This window comes from Hydractinia symbiolongicarpus, chromosome 10, assembly GCF_029227915.1.
Source record: "Hydractinia symbiolongicarpus strain clone_291-10 chromosome 10, HSymV2.1, whole genome shotgun sequence".
NCBI lineage: Eukaryota > Metazoa > Cnidaria > Hydrozoa > Anthoathecata > Hydractiniidae > Hydractinia > Hydractinia symbiolongicarpus.
In genome coordinates this window covers 23,800,840-23,823,044 of record NC_079884.1, presented here as the reverse complement: position 1 = coordinate 23,823,044, position 22,205 = coordinate 23,800,840, and the positions used below count along the sequence as shown (strand labels likewise).

At 31.0% G+C, this 22,205-nt stretch overlaps 1 protein-coding gene across 1 annotated transcript; it reads right to left on the bottom strand.

The window, feature by feature from the left end:
• Nucleotides 1–228: 228 nt before the first annotated feature.
• Nucleotides 229–16,144, bottom strand: LOC130612651 (protein dead ringer homolog). Its single transcript, XM_057433999.1, has 7 exons — nucleotides 16,035–16,144; nucleotides 3,375–3,610; nucleotides 2,851–2,923; nucleotides 2,671–2,765; nucleotides 1,981–2,069; nucleotides 1,130–1,502; nucleotides 229–1,003 (listed from the first exon to the last, which is right to left on the bottom strand). Exons 1-7 carry the CDS (start codon nucleotides 16,051–16,053, stop codon nucleotides 314–316), a joined length of 1,575 nt encoding a protein of 524 aa, XP_057289982.1. The 5' UTR covers nucleotides 16,054–16,144; the 3' UTR covers nucleotides 229–313.
• Between the last annotated feature and the right edge of the window lie 6,061 nt (nucleotides 16,145–22,205).

The window sequence follows — 22,205 nt, the reverse complement described above, 5'->3', positions numbered from 1 at the left end:
TTAAGACCACGCTTGGACATATTTATTAACTTTCTTTTGCAGTAAAAGCGTTATGGTATAATGAAATAAGAAAAGAATTTAGGCTAAAGCTATGGTATGTTACAATGAATTATTCAAGCAAATGTGTTATACTACATTGTAATGAATTTTTCACTGTAACTAAAGAAGTCAATACAGAAAACAACCCTAAAATAGACAAGCGAGGATACTGAATGGAAAAGAAATAAATTTACTGAAGGATTTTATTTACGCATTTAAACATGCTTTATATAATAACAAAATCGAATAACAATTAAAAATATAAATATAACTTTCATGGTCGCTGAATATTTGACAGCAATGTACCTGTATACTTGATACCATTAACAACAATTGACAAGGCCATAGCTGTCTCAGTTCGTTCTTCAATTGTAATATTCATTTCACTTGGATTTGTTGACAGTCTAACGTTCTTTACAGAAGGTCTATAATAATTAACAAATTTTCTTTTGTACATACTTCGCTCTCCTGAAAAACTTCTCTCGTCTAAAGATCTGCTTAAGTGGGATCGAGCTCTGGAATCGGGATAATATTCACCATTATGTGGTTGTCTGTGCAACATGTGGGACTTCACACGCGTATTTTCGAGAACACTCTGTACTCTCACAGGTTCAGGCGAGCTTTGGCTCACGATGCAATCTCTGCAATCTCTTGGATGTGAATTACTATGTTTTTCTTGATAGGTAAACGACGGATAAACAAAGTCTTTGTAATTTTTGTCTTCTTCAGAAAAAATCATTCTTTTGTATTGGTATCTTTCCTCGTCTTGAAAGTTTTCCTTCTCTAGCATATCTCTTTCAGATTCTCGTACTATATCCTCTTCAGTTGGCTTTTCCTCTGTAGGAGTAACTCTTTCCTTTTTAACAGGGTCGCTATCTGAATAGCGTCGTCTATCTTCAATTACATTGTAAATCATGGGTCGATTTGATAATAATGTATTGTCAAATGATTGTGGTCTGGTTACCTACAAAGAAATTTGCATAAATAACCTTTGTAATTTACTAAGACTGAAATTGTTTTTCTAATACAAAAGCTTGTATGAAAGGCATTTGAAATTTAAGCAGAAATTTAACCATTTCAGTTCACATACCTGTACATTAGAAGCCTCGTATATATCTCTATCTAACTCTTCGCTTTTGGCACGTTTAGCAGAAGGACTTGCAGGGGATTCATATTTCCGTTTAAAACCAATCTCTTCCCTCAATTTCGAGCGAATGTTATCCTCGGATTGCGAAGAAAGTTCAACATAAGATGACTCAGGCTTAGAGTGATATCTTGGTTCCTTTTGATATGACGAATGTTTATCCTCTCGTAACAGTTTCGGTGGACGACTATTGACATCGTAGTGATGTTCAGAAAGTTTACTCGACTCGGGACTCCATCCAACTTCATCTTCATAATATAAAAAATTGCTTGGTATTCCTTTCTTCTCACATTCGTATGGGTATAACAAGCGCATATATCTGCAAAAAAGAAAACGTATATGTAACAAAGATACACGCGTTAGTGGAGTTTTAACGGTCGGTAATACATATTTAACGCTGCTCAATATCTCATAACTTAAACATAATAAGTTTAAATAACTTTACTTATTCTAAATCTTATTACGGATTACCGCGTAATATGAATTTAATGCTCCCGGGAGTGAATATTTAAATTAAATTATCCAGAAAGGAAATAAAACACCTCATACGTTGCTTCTCTGACCATCATGATGAAAAACTGATAAACTATACATTGTTATGATATAGTGATTTGTTTACGTCGGAAGAATAGCGTCGTCTTGCGATAAATTACTTGTCATGAATGCATTAATATACTGGTTATCTGTAAACATTATCCCTCAAGAAAATAGTTGGACCACTTTCCCCCTTCTTCCACACTCTCTCTCACACACACACACTCTCATTTATTGTCATGATATTTTAAAAGTGTACTTACTGCGTTCTGAGTGTGAAAGCAGCACTTGTGATGGACGAAGGTAAGTCCAGTTCTCTCACAACTCTGCTCCATTTTCTTTTTTTGACAACCTGTTAAAATCAATACATAATGAATTTATGATGTCACCATCCTTCTTCACCAAACAAAAGTTGCGGAGCGCGAGATGTCATAGTGTGGCAACAACTTTAAAACAAACTTCCACTGTTGCATTAAATTCATATTAGTGGAAATAACGTTTTAATTGCGATTTTATTAAACCTCCTTGCCAAATAAATAATAATCGTGGTAGTGTTTTCCTCGTTATGTTTAAATTATATCACGTCTCGAATTTCATATATTGTTTGTTCACATTGATTCGCAATGTCATCTTGGAGCTGCATGACAAAGCAGCAATACATGTGAATATACTAAACAAGTAAACTGACTTTCGTCAGACTTGACATTATATAATACACGCTTTTCTAACATGAAACGATTAGCTATAAGGCGATAATAACCATAACAATTATTTTGCAGATCATGAATTTGTTTACGTTTTTTTTAATAATATACTTGGCAGAGTTAAAGTTTCTTTTAGTCATGTTTTGATACATAAATTATCAACCTTTACTGTTAACCATTGCATCTGCATTAAAGATTGCGTGAATCTTAAAGAAATCATTAAATTAAACAGTAAGAGAATAAACTTACTTGTGCAAAGCCTCCTAACTTCTGTACCACGTGATATAAACGAAACAAATCCAGCGGTAACTTAGCAACAACAGGAACCTTTGACACTGTCGCACCTAAAGCGTCATAAATACATACATAAACATAGAGAAAGGAATAAAACTTATAAGAGACAAAAATCAAGTTTCGTTGTTTTTTTACCTCTTGCCTTCATAAATGCAAAGTATTCGTCCAGAAACAATTTTCTTCCGGGGTTTTGGTCCAAGTCATACAGCTAAAAGAAGTCACATGGTTAACACTCAGAAAAGTATAAGTTGTTTTTAATCATAAACCCTCCTTAAAAAATAAATTTCCCTATTTTAAGTCAAGGCACAGCTTTAAAAAATATTAAAATGTTTAGTTGTCTGTTTTTGTTATGACTCGTGAATATTCATACTGTACCTGACGTTTTAGCTTAGGAAAATTGTAAAGCGAAATCAGTTTCCATACAGAAATGGATTAACTTGCCTCTGTTTTAAAGCGGTCTCGAAAAATATACATTGTTTTTTTTCAATACGTTAAATTATTTTTAAAGTTTCTCCACTGTTATGTTTCCTTCATTTTACAGACAGCGTTTTCTCTTATCTACCTTTTGCAAAAACTATAACACTTTGAGAATTCTTTTTGAATTAAATAGAATAAATAAGAAAAATTTATGTTTTGTTACTGTTAATTCCAATTCATACCTTTTTAATAGTCTCGCCTAAATACCACACTTTTCGACCATGTTCAAGGCTTTTCAAATCTCGTCTTTCTTGCCCAACTCTCAAAGATTCATATGAACGAATTGAAGGCATTGAGTGATATTCAGTCAAACCATACTGGCTCATTTTGTATTTTTCTCCGCCGTAGATCTTACCAATTGTAGAAGATGGAGATGGATAATCGTGTTGAGTCATTTCATCCATGTTTGTCAGTAAACCTAATGTGTTTATTAAAGAAATACTTCTATTATCGTGGGTTAATTGCTGCTACAGAAAATATTGATATATAGGATCATTGGCGATGCATTAATAGATTTAATTATTGATTATATGAATTTATAGACAACCACTAATTATCAAAATTTCACCTTTCAACCTTATGCGTATCTTCTGATCAAAAATATACAAAAGAAAGTCATAAACAATCAGAAATGTTTTGTTTGGAAAACCACTTAATCTGCGTGGCATTTTATAGAAATTTATCAAAGTATAATAAAGATTATACTTGATGACTATGAAGTTATAAATATATACCCTAACATTTTGAAATTTTTAAAATTTTAAATACATGTAAACGAAATACATACACAGCTACAAAATTACAACTTATATCATCACGTTTGAAAGACAAAAATACAATTATAACCAATTAACAAAAAAACGCAAACTGCATGCATAACCATGTTAAACAACCCACATCGATACAAACTGTTATGCATATTTCATTTAAAGTATAATTTGCTTCCTCAGACGTGACTGAACGTTTAGAATTCAAATAATTAGTATCCAAGAATTAAAGCATCGCGCTTGCACATTTCTACATATCCTTTCACAACATCTTTGTGCTAACTTAGTTGGTTATAAAAAATATTCAACTGAGATAGACTTACTCTAGTAACTTTATTATTAAACATTCAAAGAGTCACGGCTCGATAGTTACGCATTAACCTTTGACCTATTAGAAATATAACTACAACTGAAGCTATGCAAACAATACAGATCATGAAAAAGTGATACTCTCAAGTTCATTGCAAATCTTCATTTTTTTAAATGGATTCGAAAGTTCTAATTTCTTCATGGAAATGTTATTAAGTCAACACTTTGTAAGTCTTGCAATACAATAATCATCAAATGATAGAAAGTAATTCCATAATTGGTTGATGTCATCAACCGCGTGATTTAAATGGACAACATTTCATGATAGGGTACAGAAAGTGAAAGACATGAGGGGATTGAAGGATGTTGTGAACTTTGATTTTAAAAATTTGAATGTGTTCCTTCCTCTTTTGTGATTATGTTCTAAATTACTTTCTTTTTGTTCGTTTAACACGATAATTAATCACAAGTATTTTATAAAGTTTTTTGTAACAAAATGTACTTTATTGTTTTGGAACAAAACAGCTTATCAAAGAAATGGCAAATTCAAACATATTTAAAAAAATATTACAAAATAAAATAAAAAGATTATTAATATCGAAATTAAAATGTTTGTACTTTGCTTTGGAAACTTCTGTAATCGCTGTCAAATTGTGAAATTGTTACGCAAATGTAAATTAAAATTTTAAAAGCACATTTCTAGAGTTATTCTAACTAAATAATTTTACACCAAACGCTCATAAGCTCTATCTGTTTTTGTTTTATTTTTACTTCAAGGCTATAAAAATTATATTCACTACAGAACTATTTTTTTGTTTTAGTATGACGTAGAGTGCAAATCGCAATTAAATTTTGAGACTAGCTTATAAAAAATTAAAAAATTAAAAAGATATTGTATAAAAGGGGAAAAAAACGTGGATTATGATCTTCCATACAATGACCAAAAAATAAATTATGATACGATAATACAAAAAAATAAATAAATTTTTAAGCGTTGAAAGTATAGTCTCTGTTTTTGTTTTACAAGCTAGATTTGAAGTGTGCAAACTATATGAGATTTTTTTTGCAAGTTGCAAATATAAAAATACATTCTTTTCATTGTGCATCGAAAGAATCTGAAAAAATTCACAAATATCAAAAGAATTTCGTACCTTTAGAACTTTCTTAAACGAACGCAAAAAAAATATTTGTGAAGTGAGGATGTCATTTAAGAAGTCTTGTCAACTTTTATACCCACGCCTACATTTCCCTAGGAACATGTCATCAATTTAAAATTTACTTAATTTTTAAAATTTCCTATTGACGTTTCGCAAATTTTCAAATTCCCTTTAACAGCACTCGTATCATCGAGGTATTGTCTTAATTAAGAAGTTTCTGATGTTTTCAGGGTTTCCTGCTTTGTCAGGCGTCACTAAAAGTTTTAGACAAATTTGGTTATAATATCGGTAAAGTTTGATGGTAATGAAAATTTGTTGCACCCTGACGACCTTAACATTATCGAAATTTTTCGTGTGTCCATTCGCGAAAATAAATCTCCGAAAAGCCATCATTCGTAAAAATTCTTCGAACCAGAGACCTTTAAAAAGTCATAGCCATAATGCTTCCTTAGAAATGTCTATTTACATTATCATGTAAAATATAAAAAAATGTTTCATTCTGCAATTATTTTCAAACTTGACATTAATCGAAATTAACCTGTATATATCGTTAACTTTTTGGCAAAAATTCCACTATTCAACTATTTATCTGAAAAGATTTTGTGATTGCTAGTTCATACTGTCCCCAATAGTGTTCATAATGGTTGCAATGTATCTCTTTATTAACTGAATGTGCTGAATTTGCCAATTAAAGGAGAAACGAAAAACAAAAAACATTACAAAATTGTACTGTAAATATCAACATCGAATGTAATTAACGACGTTAAGGAGACGTTGTGATATATAGATGTCCATTTGGTGTCATGCACCTATTGTTTTAACTGCAAAAAATATTTAATAAGGTCAGAGTTTATTTTCCGAAATTTTTACTTCATCAAAACAACTTTTTGAATATTTTTTTCGAGAATTATTTTACTAAAATCATTTACTATTTATTTATTCGAAATCTGCCGCATATACAGTCGCTTGTGTTGTTAACAAGAATCCACTTAGGGCTAAAGTTGTTCTTAAATTTTACCTCGATATAAAAAGGTATACGAAATGCAGAAATTGTCAATGTTAAATATTTGGAAAGTCATTGTAAGAATTTTTTTAACACCTAAACTTGCGTGCCACACAAAAAAACTTGCCAAAAGGTAACCTTATAAAACATCAAAATTAAATATGATTCTGTTATCAAGTATACAATCACATATGTTATTACGATAATTTTTGTTTGAATGTATGGAGTGAAATGTTGTTTAGTAGGAAACAGTTACGTGCATGTTTAAACTGTTTAATCTTTCGTTGATAACTAAGAATATATGATAATACGTAATTATTTCCCTATTATACTGTACAAAAATAATCAAAGTTATAAGCATATCGTTTGCAGCATCCGTTAGGCTATGACCTTTTGATAATTTGACTTGTTAATGTTGAGATATTGCAAAAGTGTTTGATAACTTCAAGATAGTTGAATGTTTAATTTAAATAGATGATTACATCTGCGTAGAATGATATCTCGAGGATATTGTCGCTACTATGCAAGTGCAAAATGACAATGAGGACACTGCCATAATATGGAAACAAAAATATAGATCCCTGAGTAGTGAATTTTGAACGTAAATTTTTTTATTACTTTCTTTCTTTTAAAAATAAAACAAGTGTAAATAATGAGAAGAAGTATCCCCTTTAATACAGCAAATACATGTGTGGTGTCTTATTTTTTAGAGATTTTTAAAGAGTGGATCTTTACAATGAGAACGTTAGAATGTAGAGATGCAAGAATTACTTTTCTTTAATGCAACCTTACAGTACTTCATGACAGATTAAAACATTTACAAGAGGAAAAAAAATACTCTGGCCTATTTTCAAATGAAAGTCTCCTTGATAATAATGATGGGGCATTAATAATGTCAAGTAATCAAAACTGCTTTGTTTAACCTTGGACACTTCGGTACTCTTTGTAAGTGACAGATCGTCACAAATTGTAGCAGAAAGTACTATTGAAGTGGAGACGATAATTTAATCGGAATTTTTTGTTTCGTTTTGGGAGGTTTTTACTTTAAGCTGATATTGCTAAAAGTGACAACTTATTTGGATGCAATTTCGTTTCTGATTAATTCCTAGAAAAAAATTGTAAAAAAGGCAAACTGCTAACCGATGCATGTACGAATCGCCGATCAGCGTCAATAATTAGTTTCCCATTTTGAGACGTCAATACTTGCATATTGAGGTAAATCATAAGTACTTCATAACGATTGTACTACTTGAAATTATAAGAGAATAATATTTTAATGAACCTTGGTAATTAAATATCTTAAGTCTAAATTGTTTGTTGAGTTTAAAAAGAAATAAAATCCCTTACCCAATTTTATAGGCAACGAATATATTTGTGCTTCCGTCTTAATTGTGCCAGCTAAATCGGTTTTCTAGACTGTAAATTACAATAAAGCAATGCGAAGTTTGATATGAAGTCATATCAGATTTTATTGGCTAGATAAGTTCAATAATGCTAAATGTTGAAATGACCATATCAGTGGTAGGTAACAATGACCCCGAGTCGTAAAGATACCTTAAAAAACCCGAAATTCAATAGGATTTATTTAAGTTAACTATTATAAAGCATCACGCTTTGTAATTTTCTTACTGCTGTGATCATACTACAAACTGTTTTTGCCATTCTAAGCAAATATTTTTGTCAGGCACGTATTTTGAAGTTAATAAAAAAAGATAATAAATTTGCCTTTCTTTCATTCGGAGACATGATAAATAAAATGAAATTTCAGAGAGGAAGTGATCTTTTGACTTTTGACTTCATTTATACCCCAATTTTCCATGATTATTTTACAGCGACAAATTTGACCTATCATATTTCCTTCTCGTCCTTTGTCTTTAAAGATACATTTGACTGACCATTTCGTGCTTTTTAAACCAGAAAAGAGTCTATTAAAGTCCAGAATTTACTAAATGTTTTCGTCTAACTTATCAATGTTTACTTTATGGAGTATTTCTAGGTGCACAATGCAATTGAACCTAATTTGCACTTTAAGTTGTTATTTTTGTCATTTCCCTGTTGATCCTGTCAGAAAGTACATGTCCGTAAGTCATTATAGTAAAATGTAACTTTTAAACTAGAGTCGGTCAGCATTTAAAAGCACCTCCTTTCCCCTTGTATTGTGTCTCTGATGCTATTTTTCATACAAGTGACAAATGTAACGTCCAAAATGAGAAAAAAACTGTCATGTTTATTATGTACAATAAATGTGTAATCAACGTCGCCAGTTAAGATGCGATCCCACGAGTATAATTTTCTAACTGTGTTTTGGTAATCACAGGAGATATGAGCCCACGAGTTTAATTTTGTAACAACGTCGCAATGTAGCAAGGTAAAGTGGGTGCCTAATATATACAATTCTGCTCAATTAAGTCGGTGGGAAAGGGATAAAGTTATGTATGGAACAAATTGTCATACATTAATAATAAACGTTTGTCTAAACTGTAAGTTGTTTTGGGCAGCAAAATGTTCTATATTTTTACCTTGATAAAAATTTTATAGCCTTAACTTTTTAATGTATTTAGCTACAACTATGTTTTAAACTTTCGCAACAAAATTTAAATTAAAAGCATAAAATAAAAACATTAAGGCAACAATAACAACAATAACAACAAAAACAAAAACAACAGTGACAACAAAAACAACAACAATAACAACCATTCGTTTCAACGTTAACGAGACACATCATTTTCAAAAATGCCTTAATTTGAAAGAGACAGAAAAGTTTTAGTTGGAATTAAAAGTTCGTTTTAGTGGATTGATTACTTTAATTTGAGAAAATATCCTCGAATTTCGTGAATACTATTCGCGAGAGTTTATTCACTACAAATCATCAATTAATAAAAGATTATCCATTATTTTTATTAATAAAAAGTTTAGTTCTAAAACCTATTTTTTACTTTCGAGTGGTCAAATATCTTCAAAACTCTGAATGATATTTGCATTAAATAAATAATGATGCGATGATGCTTCGAGTGTAGAAGTAATAATCCAATGACAATAGTCTTTAAAAATGGTTTTTTGCTTTTCTATCATTAACTATGTGAGCTACTTCATCTGCATGGACACAAAGAAGAAGTTGTTGTTGCATTGTTTATATCATCATAAGGTAAAAACAGAAAACAGGTCATTTGCTGTTAGACATTTCGTTTTATTTCATAAATAGAAATTTTTAAACTTATGAATCACAAATTCGCAAATTTTCATTTTGCAAAAACTTTTCATCGTAATTTTTCTCCGATTAAAGTAAACAGAATAGAAATTTAAAGAGGTGAAAACATTGTTTTAGTTGGCCATCTTTCTCTTGCTATAAAGATAACTTATGATAAAAGTGATTAACAAATATGCTCACCTTTCTTATAAAGAATATTTTCCAGCACTGACATGCTCTTAACCTTTAATTTTTTTTGCCTCCTTTACTCTTTGTTCATCTGAAGGTAGTAACATCAATTGATTATTACTGACAAAAATCACGCTTTATATATGCTATTCAAACGAGGGGGCTGATTATCTCCGTCATAATAGGCCGATGTTAACCTCATAAAACATAAGGTCAATCCCTGTGAGTTTATTTACCACAACATAAACTAAATTTATATTGCAAAAAGTCTTAAAATGTCTTATATGAAAGAGTGTTTAACACGGAAATAATACCCACATTTTTCCGAGATTGATAACCCATGAGACATGACGTAGCCAACATTTCGATCTTAGTATTGCATCCGGGCCAGTCAAAATGTATTGAAAACTAAATTTCATTGGAAGGAAGCCAGGATTCTGATAAATTTTAGTCGTACCGGGCTTACTAATTGACCTCGGACACAATAATGATGACCTATTTAGGTTTAAAAGTAATGAAGGATTTTGTAACAAGCCCTTGATGGGATACTTGACCTTTAAAAATTAGGAGAGAAAAAGTGAAGACTAGGATAATCAATTGAGGTTATTTTATTTTATTTGAAATTTATATAAAAAAGCTGTCATTTGAGATATAAACATTTAAGTGACCACGCGAGATGTGATGTTTTCTGTCACAAAGTGTTATGAAGCTCACTTTATTAGTTTATCAAAAAATCCTAAAAAATATTGTGTCACAATTTTTTTTTTTAATATGATTAGATTTCAGCACTGAATGCAAATTGAGTAAATGCCTGTTACTGCACTAAAGTCGCTAAAAATTTACATGTGGCTTTCGTTTTCTAAATAGTCTTTGTTATTTAAAAAAATCATTTTTTATAGCATCAAAGATTTGTTATAGATCGACTACCCTTAAGAATTGGTGTGATTGTCAGTCTCTGAAATTAACTAAAAATCATCAATAATGAGCGCTAGAGACATTGATTAATCCTAGTTGTATCAAGAAATAATTTCATATTTTTCGAAACCACAAATTAGATACTAAGCCACAGCACAGTTCCGTTGTACGTGATCAAATAAAACGAGTGGGTTTGCTATGGGTAAGCTATTAAACTCGCCCTCTATTATAATCAGACTCTTCCAGACATAAAAATTTCAATCATTTATGAGAAAGGTTATCCCTTAATTACATCTCTGGTCAAATCACGATTACGTGGTTATGTGAATCTAACTTTTTAAGTAAGACCCACTGTTCGGGTTTACAATCATTGGTGTGGTTTGATTTTCGTTCATTTTTATTGTTCGATTCGAATATTTGAAAAAGTTCGTTCACTGTTTATTTTTTTGACATCATGGACATGACCCGTCAACAAAAAAAGGAAGTAAATCGAACAAATACGATATTGAGAAATTTACTACAAAATACTGGGTTATTACTTCATTCCGGCTTCACGCTTTTAGCGGAAAAGTTATGTGAGGTTTTGACGTCAACACTAATAGGCAAAACAAAACCATCTTTTTGGTTTGACGTTTTACATCACATGGGACGTTTCTAGAACTAAAACGGAGAAGGTTTTAAGGTCATTTGAGCAAAATTAATTTCCTTTTTCTAAAAAAGTTGATTCCATGGTGGTGTCAACCATCTCGTGTTTATGCTGCAATTTCGATTCTGCAATGATTTTGTTGACTTCCTTTTCTACATAACAAATATAACTTCACTTCAACATTGACAAAACGTTAGTTAAAACACTAAACAGAAATGTTATTTGTAATTTACGCGATTACATTTTTTTAAATATCATCCTACACATTTTATAATTTTTATACTATTTTTTTCTCTTCGGTACTTCTCTGTTTAACCTGCAAATTACCACCAGTTCCACCCCACGCTTGTTGCCGAACTCAAAATAACTAAATAAGATTAAATGCGGAGAAAAACCAAACATTGATACTTTTTTATATTTACGATAGGAAATGGAGTTTTTGTTGCTCCGCAAAATACATAAATAAGGAAAAGCAGATGTGTATTATTCTTTCAATCATTTACTTATTGATATTATTATTTACCATTTTTGTTTACTACGATTTCGTTTATTTTTTTCCAGCACTTGTATTTGACACATTGATAAGATTAATAATTCCTTAAAAAGGAAATAACAATACTCTCCTGCTAGATGGTAAATACGCTTTGTTTGTTTACATGAGATGTGAGGTATGACCTGAAATTCGTTTGAATAATATTAGGCACTGTTAAAAAGACAGTACTGACAAAAATTAGGGAGCGCTAAGGTGGGTCAAAACAGTAGCAAAATTGAATATATTTTTCTTTGTGCGATAAGTAGTTCGATTACCTTTGCAATTTTTTTTTTATTTAATCATCTTGAAGTTTAACAAAAGCTTATACAAATTACTCTACATATGAACGTGTACAAGGCCCAATTTTAGGAGCAAATTAGGGTTTGGCAAGCTTAGAAAAGTATTTCAAACTTAATGCAAGAGATGCGACATTTCGTCAAGGAAATATACAAGTGTAAACTGAATATTTTTGTGAGTAAAATTGCGTGACAAACTACTACATAACGTTGGGAGCCGTATTATACCATATCTTTAAAACCACAGAGCTTTATATACGGATCAAAATATGTGTATCATTTATAGGAATAATCGTGAAAGCAGAAGTTGTAAAAATAGGCTAAACATAATTGAAAGACTTCAAAATTGCTTACTTGACTTTAAAAAACATTTTTTATGTCGAGCATACTGTTAAATAAATATGCTAGTTCTCGTTGTCACCAAGTACTTTACGTGATACTTAATCCACGTTTTACAAGAGTTATTTTTTATCATTAAGAAGTTTACGAAGTTTTTGTAGTATTAGAATTTATCAATGTTTTGAAACTGCAGAAAACTTTTAATTTGGTGTAGTTCGCATTTTTTTTTTTTTTTTTTTGTTTAAAATACGGTCAAGTGGGCAAGTCAATTTTACTAGTTCTTGCATCTTTAATTTTTGTAAATATTGCAACCAATCATGAAAAGAACATCCCAAAGATTGGTGCATCATTCTTATTCTTATTTTTCTTCCAATAAATTTACACGGATGATCAATAGGATAGGAAAAGTATAACAAAAATGTTTTAAATTCTTCCCAATCCTACATAAGATGATGGATCAAAAACAACAACAACAACCGTAACAAAAGCAAAAACAACAACAACAATAAAAAAATGATTGAATATCGGCAGTTACTAAACAAGACAAAATATGAAGGGCATAAACATTTGACTTTTGTTATTTATTACCTGTTCTGATCTGACAACGAAATATCCTAACCGTTTAATGACTGTTATTTGATCTAAAAAACATTGTCAAAACAGAAGTCGTCGATTTCAACAATAAAACAACAAAATATGTATAAAAATGTATTGACATATTTTTAAACGTCATTTAAACTCGTTTTACGGAACATGTGACCAAGGCAAAACGGAAGCATGTACCGGGTAAGTTAGAATATATTTATTTTATAATTTCTGTTATTTTGATTTACTCTGTTTACAGCAGTCGCTTATTTAGGCCACCCGTCAAATTAACCATATCCTTGTCGAATTTGATTCGCTCATTGTCGCATGGTAAGAATAACATGCAATGCAACCTAATGTATTCTCCTGCACATCCGAAATATTCACTAAAATAAAGTCTAATTTGCAGACACCAGAGATATTTAAAATCTTTCCAAAGAAAAATATTGGTTCAAGAATTTTTGATATTATTGCATGTCATTGAGTGCAAAAATAACTAGTGCTCAAAGAATAGTAATGTTTTGGAAAGAAGTAGGAATTTAGATCATAAACAAACCGCAAAAAGACTTGTGGTTCGGACATTAAAAATGTTCTCATCAAATCCTTAGGCTATTTATAGAATGGTAAAATGATGCTCAGGCTATTCCCAAACTTTCTGACCTTCAGAACTAATATTCAAATATGGAAATAAAGATATTGAAATGTGTGTAACTATGGTAGAAAACAAATTTCTTAGCCTTCATTACTTTAAAAGATAATAAAGCTTTATTTTAAGGAATTTAATATCTACTTACTAAAGGGTAACAATTAGTAACAAATAAAAACCATAAGAATGAAATTTACAATTACGCTAATTTATTTCTCTAATTGAGGTTTCTACTTTAAGGTTTCTTCAAGACTTACGCAAAAGTTCAACAAATGTCATTTGTCAAGAAAAGTTTTGTCTTATAATTCAAGGGCAATGAAACATAAATATTAAACAAAGACGAAGTTAAGGTGTTAGATTTAAATGGCACTAGATTTGGTACACGAGTTAGTCAGAGGTGAACAAAGTCATAATTGGGCGTGACCTGATTTTAAGGTTACTCTAAACGTTGTAAAATTCTTATAATTTCCAGTTTTAATAAATATTTTTTTTAAAAAGTTACAACTTTGTCACTGTATTTTTTATTACTTCCATTGTTATTTTTTAATTTTTTTTGGAAAATACTAAAAATGCTAAGAAAAAATATTGGTTCCATATCCTGAGAGTATGAGTTCAACCAGTGATTTTAAATTGTCAATGTTACTTCGTAAGACATCTATACAGGTACAAATCACTAATTTAAAAAAGAATTTATAATTTGGTCTAATGTGGTCGTGCGCTATCTTGTTTGATAACTCATTTGTAACCAATTTGAAGAAAGAAAGCCCTTTACAGCTTTTATTACACACACTTTTAGGTAGTAAAAAAATTTAGTTGAAGCTTTGTGAACGATGTTCATGCATGTCTATTTCTCATTAAAACTATCACTTAGCTACTCATTTAATATTTTAGGTATTTTTATACATTCGCCACATTTAGACAGTATTTTTCCATTTTTTCACAAAAAATATATCACCTTGCAAGTCGCTGAAACTATATGAACCTCACACTGTCATCTGGGACTAGTATGGCATAGCTAAGATGAAATATTTACTGTTTTCAAGAAGGTGCCTGCGCCGAAAGTGATGCTCTCGATAACAGGTTTCTCTTGTGTGCAACCTTTTTATATGATACTGAGAATTGTTTGGGTTAAATTAGATAAAGGCGTCTTGGTTTAACCATACATTGGATCTGGTATTAAATTTAGAAAGTTATGCAATAGAATATATAAACATAAAAAATAAATAAAGAGTAATAAAGAAAATTAATAGAAGCATTTAATAAACTACGAAAAAACGAATAATTTTTAGCTTAATTCTTTTAGACAATTTAGGTCCAGCTAATTTTATTACCAAATTTTTCCTGGATCAAGTTTGTTTTCATATTTCCATTTACAGTGGAATCTCTCTATCTCGAACTTCTCTCGAACTAAAATCTCGGTCTTTTTGTGGTCTGCGGTATTTTCCTTTCTTTATCTCGAACCTTCTCTATCTCAAACAAATTTTTTGGTCCCTTGCGAGTTCGAGATGGAGAGATTCCACTGTAGTTATTTTCTTTTTGTTTTTATATCGTAAATGGATAATTTTCGTTGCCACCCAGATTTCTAACACTTTCCTTATTATTTTACGAACTTTGCTTTGCTGAAAAATAGTAAATAAACGAAGAATTCGCGTACTTACTGGAGATTAGATGAAAGCGAAATTTTGTTGACTTGCTGAATGTATGGCTACTTAAAAGTGTCTGTGTGAAGGTCAATTTCATTCAAAAATATTAAAAATAGATCATTAACAAGGTTATTTTAAAAGTCGTGATTTTAACTTTTTATTATGATTTCTCAACCTTTAATCTTTTTTCTTTGTTACAATAATATGTATATATATATTATATAACTTTTTTTGATTTATGTACAATGACTTTGTCTAAGAGTTTAAAGCCTTTTTACACCTAAATCATTTAAATCATTTTTAAATACATCACTGTCAATTTATATTTAACATTTTTAAGTTCACCCTGCATTCGTAATAATTATTTTTTTTATTATTATTACTACTGGTTCGCCGAAAAAGAAATTAAAATAATGTTGAATTTTTAGGATCTTTAGAATTTATTTTTATTGAATAACAAACAACGGCGCGAAAAGTTAATTTTCTTAGCTACTAAGAAGATATAATTTATTAGCTCTTTGTAAAACTTGTTAAGTGTATTTCAAAAGGAAGCTTATCAAACTTAAAAAAACCCGTCCCCCCTCTCCTGGTGAAGGAAGTACAAGTATCAATAGTAGCTACTAGTTACCTGCTTTTAACTGTTGCATTTTGGTATTCACATTCCGACTTATTATCCAATTTTGGTCATTCTTAGCGTTTGTTTACAACGAAAGCTGCCATTTTTGTACAGCGATGGAGTCGGTCCCGGTAATTGAGTGAATAAACACAAAGCCAAAACCACTTAGTGTATAAAATGGAGAGTGTTACGTTAATGCTAAGCTCTGGTTGTTCTTTTATTAATCTGATGCTTATTAAGTAATTTATAAGAGAATTCCCTCTTTAATATGACTAACTCGTTCGGGGTTAAGAGCAAGTAACAACTTTTTTAGCAGGGACCGCACTCCTTAACCATGGTGGTTATACACTATTTGCAATATGTAAAAAATTGTAAACAATAAGTAAACAATCGCAATTCACCCTTAGGCTGGCCGCGTAACCAGTCGCATACAAGAAGATCGCAGAAACCTTTCATGAATCTGTGGAGAGCTATAATTCTTCGTCCACTTTTCTTTACAACGCACATGCGAGTTGTTAATAGATTGTTCTCTCTTATGTACAGGTTTGTTGTACATTGTAGTTTATGGCTTAACAGTTGAGACTGTTAATATGTTTTATAATTAAACTATTGGTCTATTTCTGAGTTCCTACTATTTCGAGGATACGCCGCTTTACAATTTCTTTATAAAAAATGACCTGCGGTGAGTTTCTGAATTACACGTTTAAATTATTTAGATGTAGCGTTAACTTTGTGCGTTAACTTTTTTCCCACCCAACGTCTGCATCACAAAACTTATTTATTAACTCATTGGAAAACAATGAGGTTAATTTTTTTTTCTAATGACGTAATCAAGAATAGAATGACGCCTTCGTTTAATTTCAGCATAAAAGTCTTACAAGCCATTTGAATTTTGAAGTATGACTGTTGAGTTGTTAATAAGCATATTTGAATAAAAAAGAATTTTTCTTGGATGTTTTCTCTGACGGATGGGTCAGCAAGCTACTTAAATACCGGTGTGACGTCATACAAAGATATTACCAGAAAATTAAAGGAAGGTTTTTTAACGCAAGATTGAAAGCTTAATAAACGCTGTAGACTTAATCAGAACAAGGAATGAGGATGGTCAGACGAGGAAAACATCTTCTGCACCTAAAGGTAAATTAATATTTAAGAAAAAAAATGGAAAAATCTAATCAAAAGCTGTTGATAAAGATGTGTTTCCTTTTCGAACAAAAACGGATCAAGTTTCATCGAAATAAATATTTGATCTCTTCATATTACATTATAAAGTCACCATCACTTCTTGAAGACAAACAAAAAGCCCTAAAATTTATATTTTCTAAGATAGATTTCCTCAAGCTTTATGACCAAATAATTTAAAACAGTAACTTCATTTCATAATTTTTCCGTTCAGGATTTGCGTTATAACTTCGTGTTGTCTGGTGCATCAGCATTTTATTAAATTGCACAAGAGGATGCTTATTTCAGGCATGAAGCCTTTATCAAAGTCTACTATTTGCCAGTGCCAAAATATTACTTCTACGTCATTGCACATTTTCCTTAATGATAACACGAAACTGACACCATTTCGCTGCCGATTAAAAATAATTCCATCATGTCACACGCAACTAAGCGCTATCGCCTGGAAATTGTTACAATTGATAAGATTTCCTCAACATTATCATGGTGATGCGAATTTTTATTAGTCGGTTATGATATTGTTTTGTATAAAAAATTTCCGAAGAATAGAATAACCACATGGGGAGGAGGGCTATATTATCTATACTGTCCACGTCTAGGATACATTATTAAAAAGTTTTCTCCAACATGAATTAATTGTAGTTCCTTAATTTTGTGAACATACTCCTTAAATTTGGTAATTAAATTTGCTATCCTAAAATGTTTGATTTATACCCCGCATCCAAACAAAATACTTGCCGTTTGCTTGTATTTATACTACAGCGTTTGTGGTTCTTTAAAATCAAAATTTTGAGCCTTAAATAATTTTCAAGGTGATTCTTAATTGTTGAAAAAGCGACAACGCTTTAATAAATTCTGTTAAAAATATATAGTAACAATTTCTTTCACCTAATGTCCGAGCCTAAATTTTGGAAATTGAGCTTTAATGGTTCCAAAAGAATCCCCATGCAATACGTGTTTACTTTTCAGTCGAACAAGGAGTGTCATATAAACATCTATTTTCATTCTGATATAAATGTTAAAGCGACCTTGCCAGGTAAACGGTTTTTCTTTTTTTTAAAAACTGTGCGCGTTGTTGGAGCACTCTTTGCTGATTCCTATCGTTTATTAAAAATACTTTAATTATATTATTATTTTACTCAGTACTTAGAGTGAATACTGTAAGCTATTTACTACCACCTTCATTAAAAAAGAAATAAAAACATAGGACTTATCAAGTTCGCAAGGGTCCAGAAGATTCGTTTGAGATTGGGAAAGCCCGAAAATAAGGGAAAAATCTGCTTGATTGTGACAGAAACAGGACCACTGTCCACTGGGTTCTAAACTTCACATCGATAGTTAATGATGTGTGAACTTACGATGTTCATCTATCATGCCCGTTATGCTTGAAAGATGTGACATCGCTTGCCAAATTACTGACGGTTAATTTTCTTTGAGAATATGAAGAAGGGTCAAACTTCATTTCAATATAATAATTGCATTTCCCTCGCAATTTTCAAAACTTTTAAAGTGCTTACCCCGTTGCTAATTAGAAAAAGGAGTGTATATCTTTGTGTCTAAGTGTACTTTTTAAAACAGTTAGATTTAACCTTTGTAACTATTGCTAATTAAGATCGTCACGAGATGCCATGGTAGTCATCAATTAAAAGAGGAAATTATAATTAAAGGGTCCTGATGGAATACCTTTCAGCCGTATCTCTGATACTAATACTTTAGTTCGGACCTCCTGGAGGAATAACAACTAGTCTAGCGTTGTAATGCTCGTTGTGTATCTGTGATTTAAAGATGGTAGCTGCAAATAACAAAAAGTTTTTTCTCTAGCTAACGACTATTTTTATAAAAGGGAGGCACGTAAAAATATTTATTTTTAATATATACCCAATGTAACACAGGTCTTAGGAAAAGATTCATTAGCACAAAATATTTTTTCGAGACAATCTTGTGATATTTTTCTTCTATAATAATTAAATAAGCCAACTGATTATAAGTCGGCAGAAAGCCTTTTAAAGACGGAACAAGTGGCTATTCTAACAACGTTTGATGTTATTTTGAAAGTTGTAAAATCTCCTTCCTCGTGTTAAAGTGATACATTTATGTTACATCCTCATACGTAATTTTTTTGTGCGTATGGGTGAGAGCGTCTGATATATTTCACGATACATTTCGTGTTTCTTTTGGTGACATTAATACAGGAAGGAAGATGTACATAAGAGTCTTATAAAGATTATTGAAATCCGAAAAGTATACAAATGAACATTTAACTTTTGTGATATTTCAATAAATAACTTTTAAACAAATGTTCTATAGCTAGCCTGATAGGTTAGGAGACCATTATTATCGTTGCCCAATATTATACTGTCACGAAACTAAATTGTCTATAATAATATTTTCTTTGTTTGATAAAGTTTCCAGCGTCCATTTTAGAAAGCATATTGACAAAATTTCTACTAATAAAAAACTCAATTCTTGGTAAAAGAAATGTTGAGCAACAGTTGTGCAACGGTCACGCTACAGTCACTGATACAGATTTATTGGAAACACTTGTTGTACAACAAAACAGGGCAACTAATTCAAATTTCATTGAGACTAGATTGACATGTCGTTGAATCATGAATGTTTTGGAAGTATTAATATTTAACTTTTTTAATAAGAAAGCTAATATATAATATGTCGGTGTACGTTTGTTTTTACCAACACATTTACTTAAATCCAACAGTTTTGATAACTACTTAAAAATAAGATGAAAGCTGTTTAAAGGGGGGTTTTCACGAAGCAAATTCAACGACGAATTCAACGGCAAACAACTACAAAATATATTAGACGTCAAATTCATTGTTTACATTGGTTAACCGCGTTCTGATTGGTCTAAAACTAGCAGCAAAACCTTTAGCCGCGAAAAAGTAGAAACTGTTTCTACTTTTCAGCGAAGCGAATATTCGATGCAAAATCATAACAAACGAAACTGCGCATGCTCAGATACAATTCGCCATCGAATTCGCCGTTCAATTCGCTTCGAGAAAATCCCCCTTAACTTGAAATGATGGACTCAAAGATTATACTAAGTGAAGTTTTTATTGTTGGGTATAGAATACAATACAATAACGCATGAATCTTTTTTTCATCTAGAGAGAAAGAATTTTGATTTTTGTATTTTTTTGTACCTGACTAAATAGAATATTTAGGTAGTACATCTTTTTCAAGTCAATTTTTGGATTCCCTTCTCCTATTTGACTACTTAATTGGGTTAAACATGTTAATTGCTTTTCTAACCGGTATTGGTCTGAGTTTTACCGTTTGTTCGTTGGTTCGCTCAAAACATACTTATTCGGCGTTTCTTTTTTCTCTATAATGGAAACACAAGAGACAAATTTCGGTTAATTTTGTTTTTGAAATATTAAAATCTATATTTCTTGTTTAAAATAACACATTATTCAGGAATTTTTCACATTTTTTACATTTCTCTTGTACAATTATAGATTTTATAGATTTCAATATTATAATTTCGCTATTTTTATCTACGAAATTCATCTGTCCTTTTTACTTCGTTGTTTGTCTTCGTAAATAATGATATTTTTCTTCAAAAGTAGTTCTAGACAGTTACCGGTGCTATGTAAGTCTTTACAAAGCTTCCTTCGAGGATATCAATTTCAAGTTTCATTTAAACAAAAGCTAGACGCAAACAAATGTCAGAGCAAATCCCTAAATTCAAATCCACCTCATAGTAAACCCCAAATTACAATCAACCAATTAGCACAAAGTCGGCGTGGTCACATCCTACTCTCTTAAATAGTAAGAGAACTAATTATATTTTTTTAGGTGAGTGAGGCCATTTGCGCTTAAAACAAAGGATTTCTCGATATTGACCACGTGACCAAAAACCAATCCACATGTGGGGTCAGTTATCTTACCGCAAAAAAATCCTAGGAGACTTCCAACCTTAACTATTCTGATTTCTTGATGGTAAGAAGAATTGTGCTAGGTCTCCTGGCTAGTGCTATGTCTATAAGTTACAATCCCTTCTTATCATAAAAAAGGATGACTAACTTGTCTAGTTTGCTTTTTGTGTACATGGACTAAAACCGTTATCTCCGGTCAAATTAAATTTTCTAAAAGAGAATCTTGTAGTCGATTAGGCTCATGGAAAAATTCACTTAGGCAGAAAAGTAATAACAAAGATCCGTCATTTGAGTTTTGATGATGCCAGAAATGATCCGTCAATATTATCACCATCTCGACGGAAACACAATAATACTTGATATCTATGTTTCATAGTGTGATATTCCATACTATGCTATGCTATGCTAATCTGATTTTAAATTATTATTATATTGTTAAAATGATGTCCATATTTACGACTGTCTGCGAACGTCGTAAGTGTACCTGCACTTATCTATCATGACCGTCCAATCGGAAGATGGAGCTGCTTAGATTCAAAAAAACTTTTCGTTTTTAAAAGCCGTATTATAAATAAACTTTCGCCTTCATAAAATAGGTAATCCTGATTGGAGACACTTTTTCTGTAAAAATTCTTTTTGTAAGAATAATCAAGACTAAATTTTAGGAATATTCTAAAAATAAAGCGGGGTCTCTTTCTTCGAAAATTCGCATAATCCGAAATGTTAATTTTTACAACGTTGTTTACGAAGAAACGCACGGTGCAGAAGTAATAATATTGTCGTGTCAATCAATCGTGCAAAATTAGGAAATTTTTCATCATTGGAAGAAAAATCGCGCTCGATATCTTGATTTCATTAGAACTAGAGACCATGGGAGTAGAAAACATTTTAATAAAAAGCTAAACCCACAACACGTAATATTTGCATCGATGCACATTTTAACCTGCGCAGACTTCATAAAACATGATTGGTTAAACTTAAAATTTAACCGAAAATCAAAACGTCATAACTATTCCGGATCTTATTCTTTGTGCTAATCCGTGCAGTATTTGAAACTGATAAAATGTGTAAAATTGCGCTAGTTATTTAATAGGGCTTTGTTAAG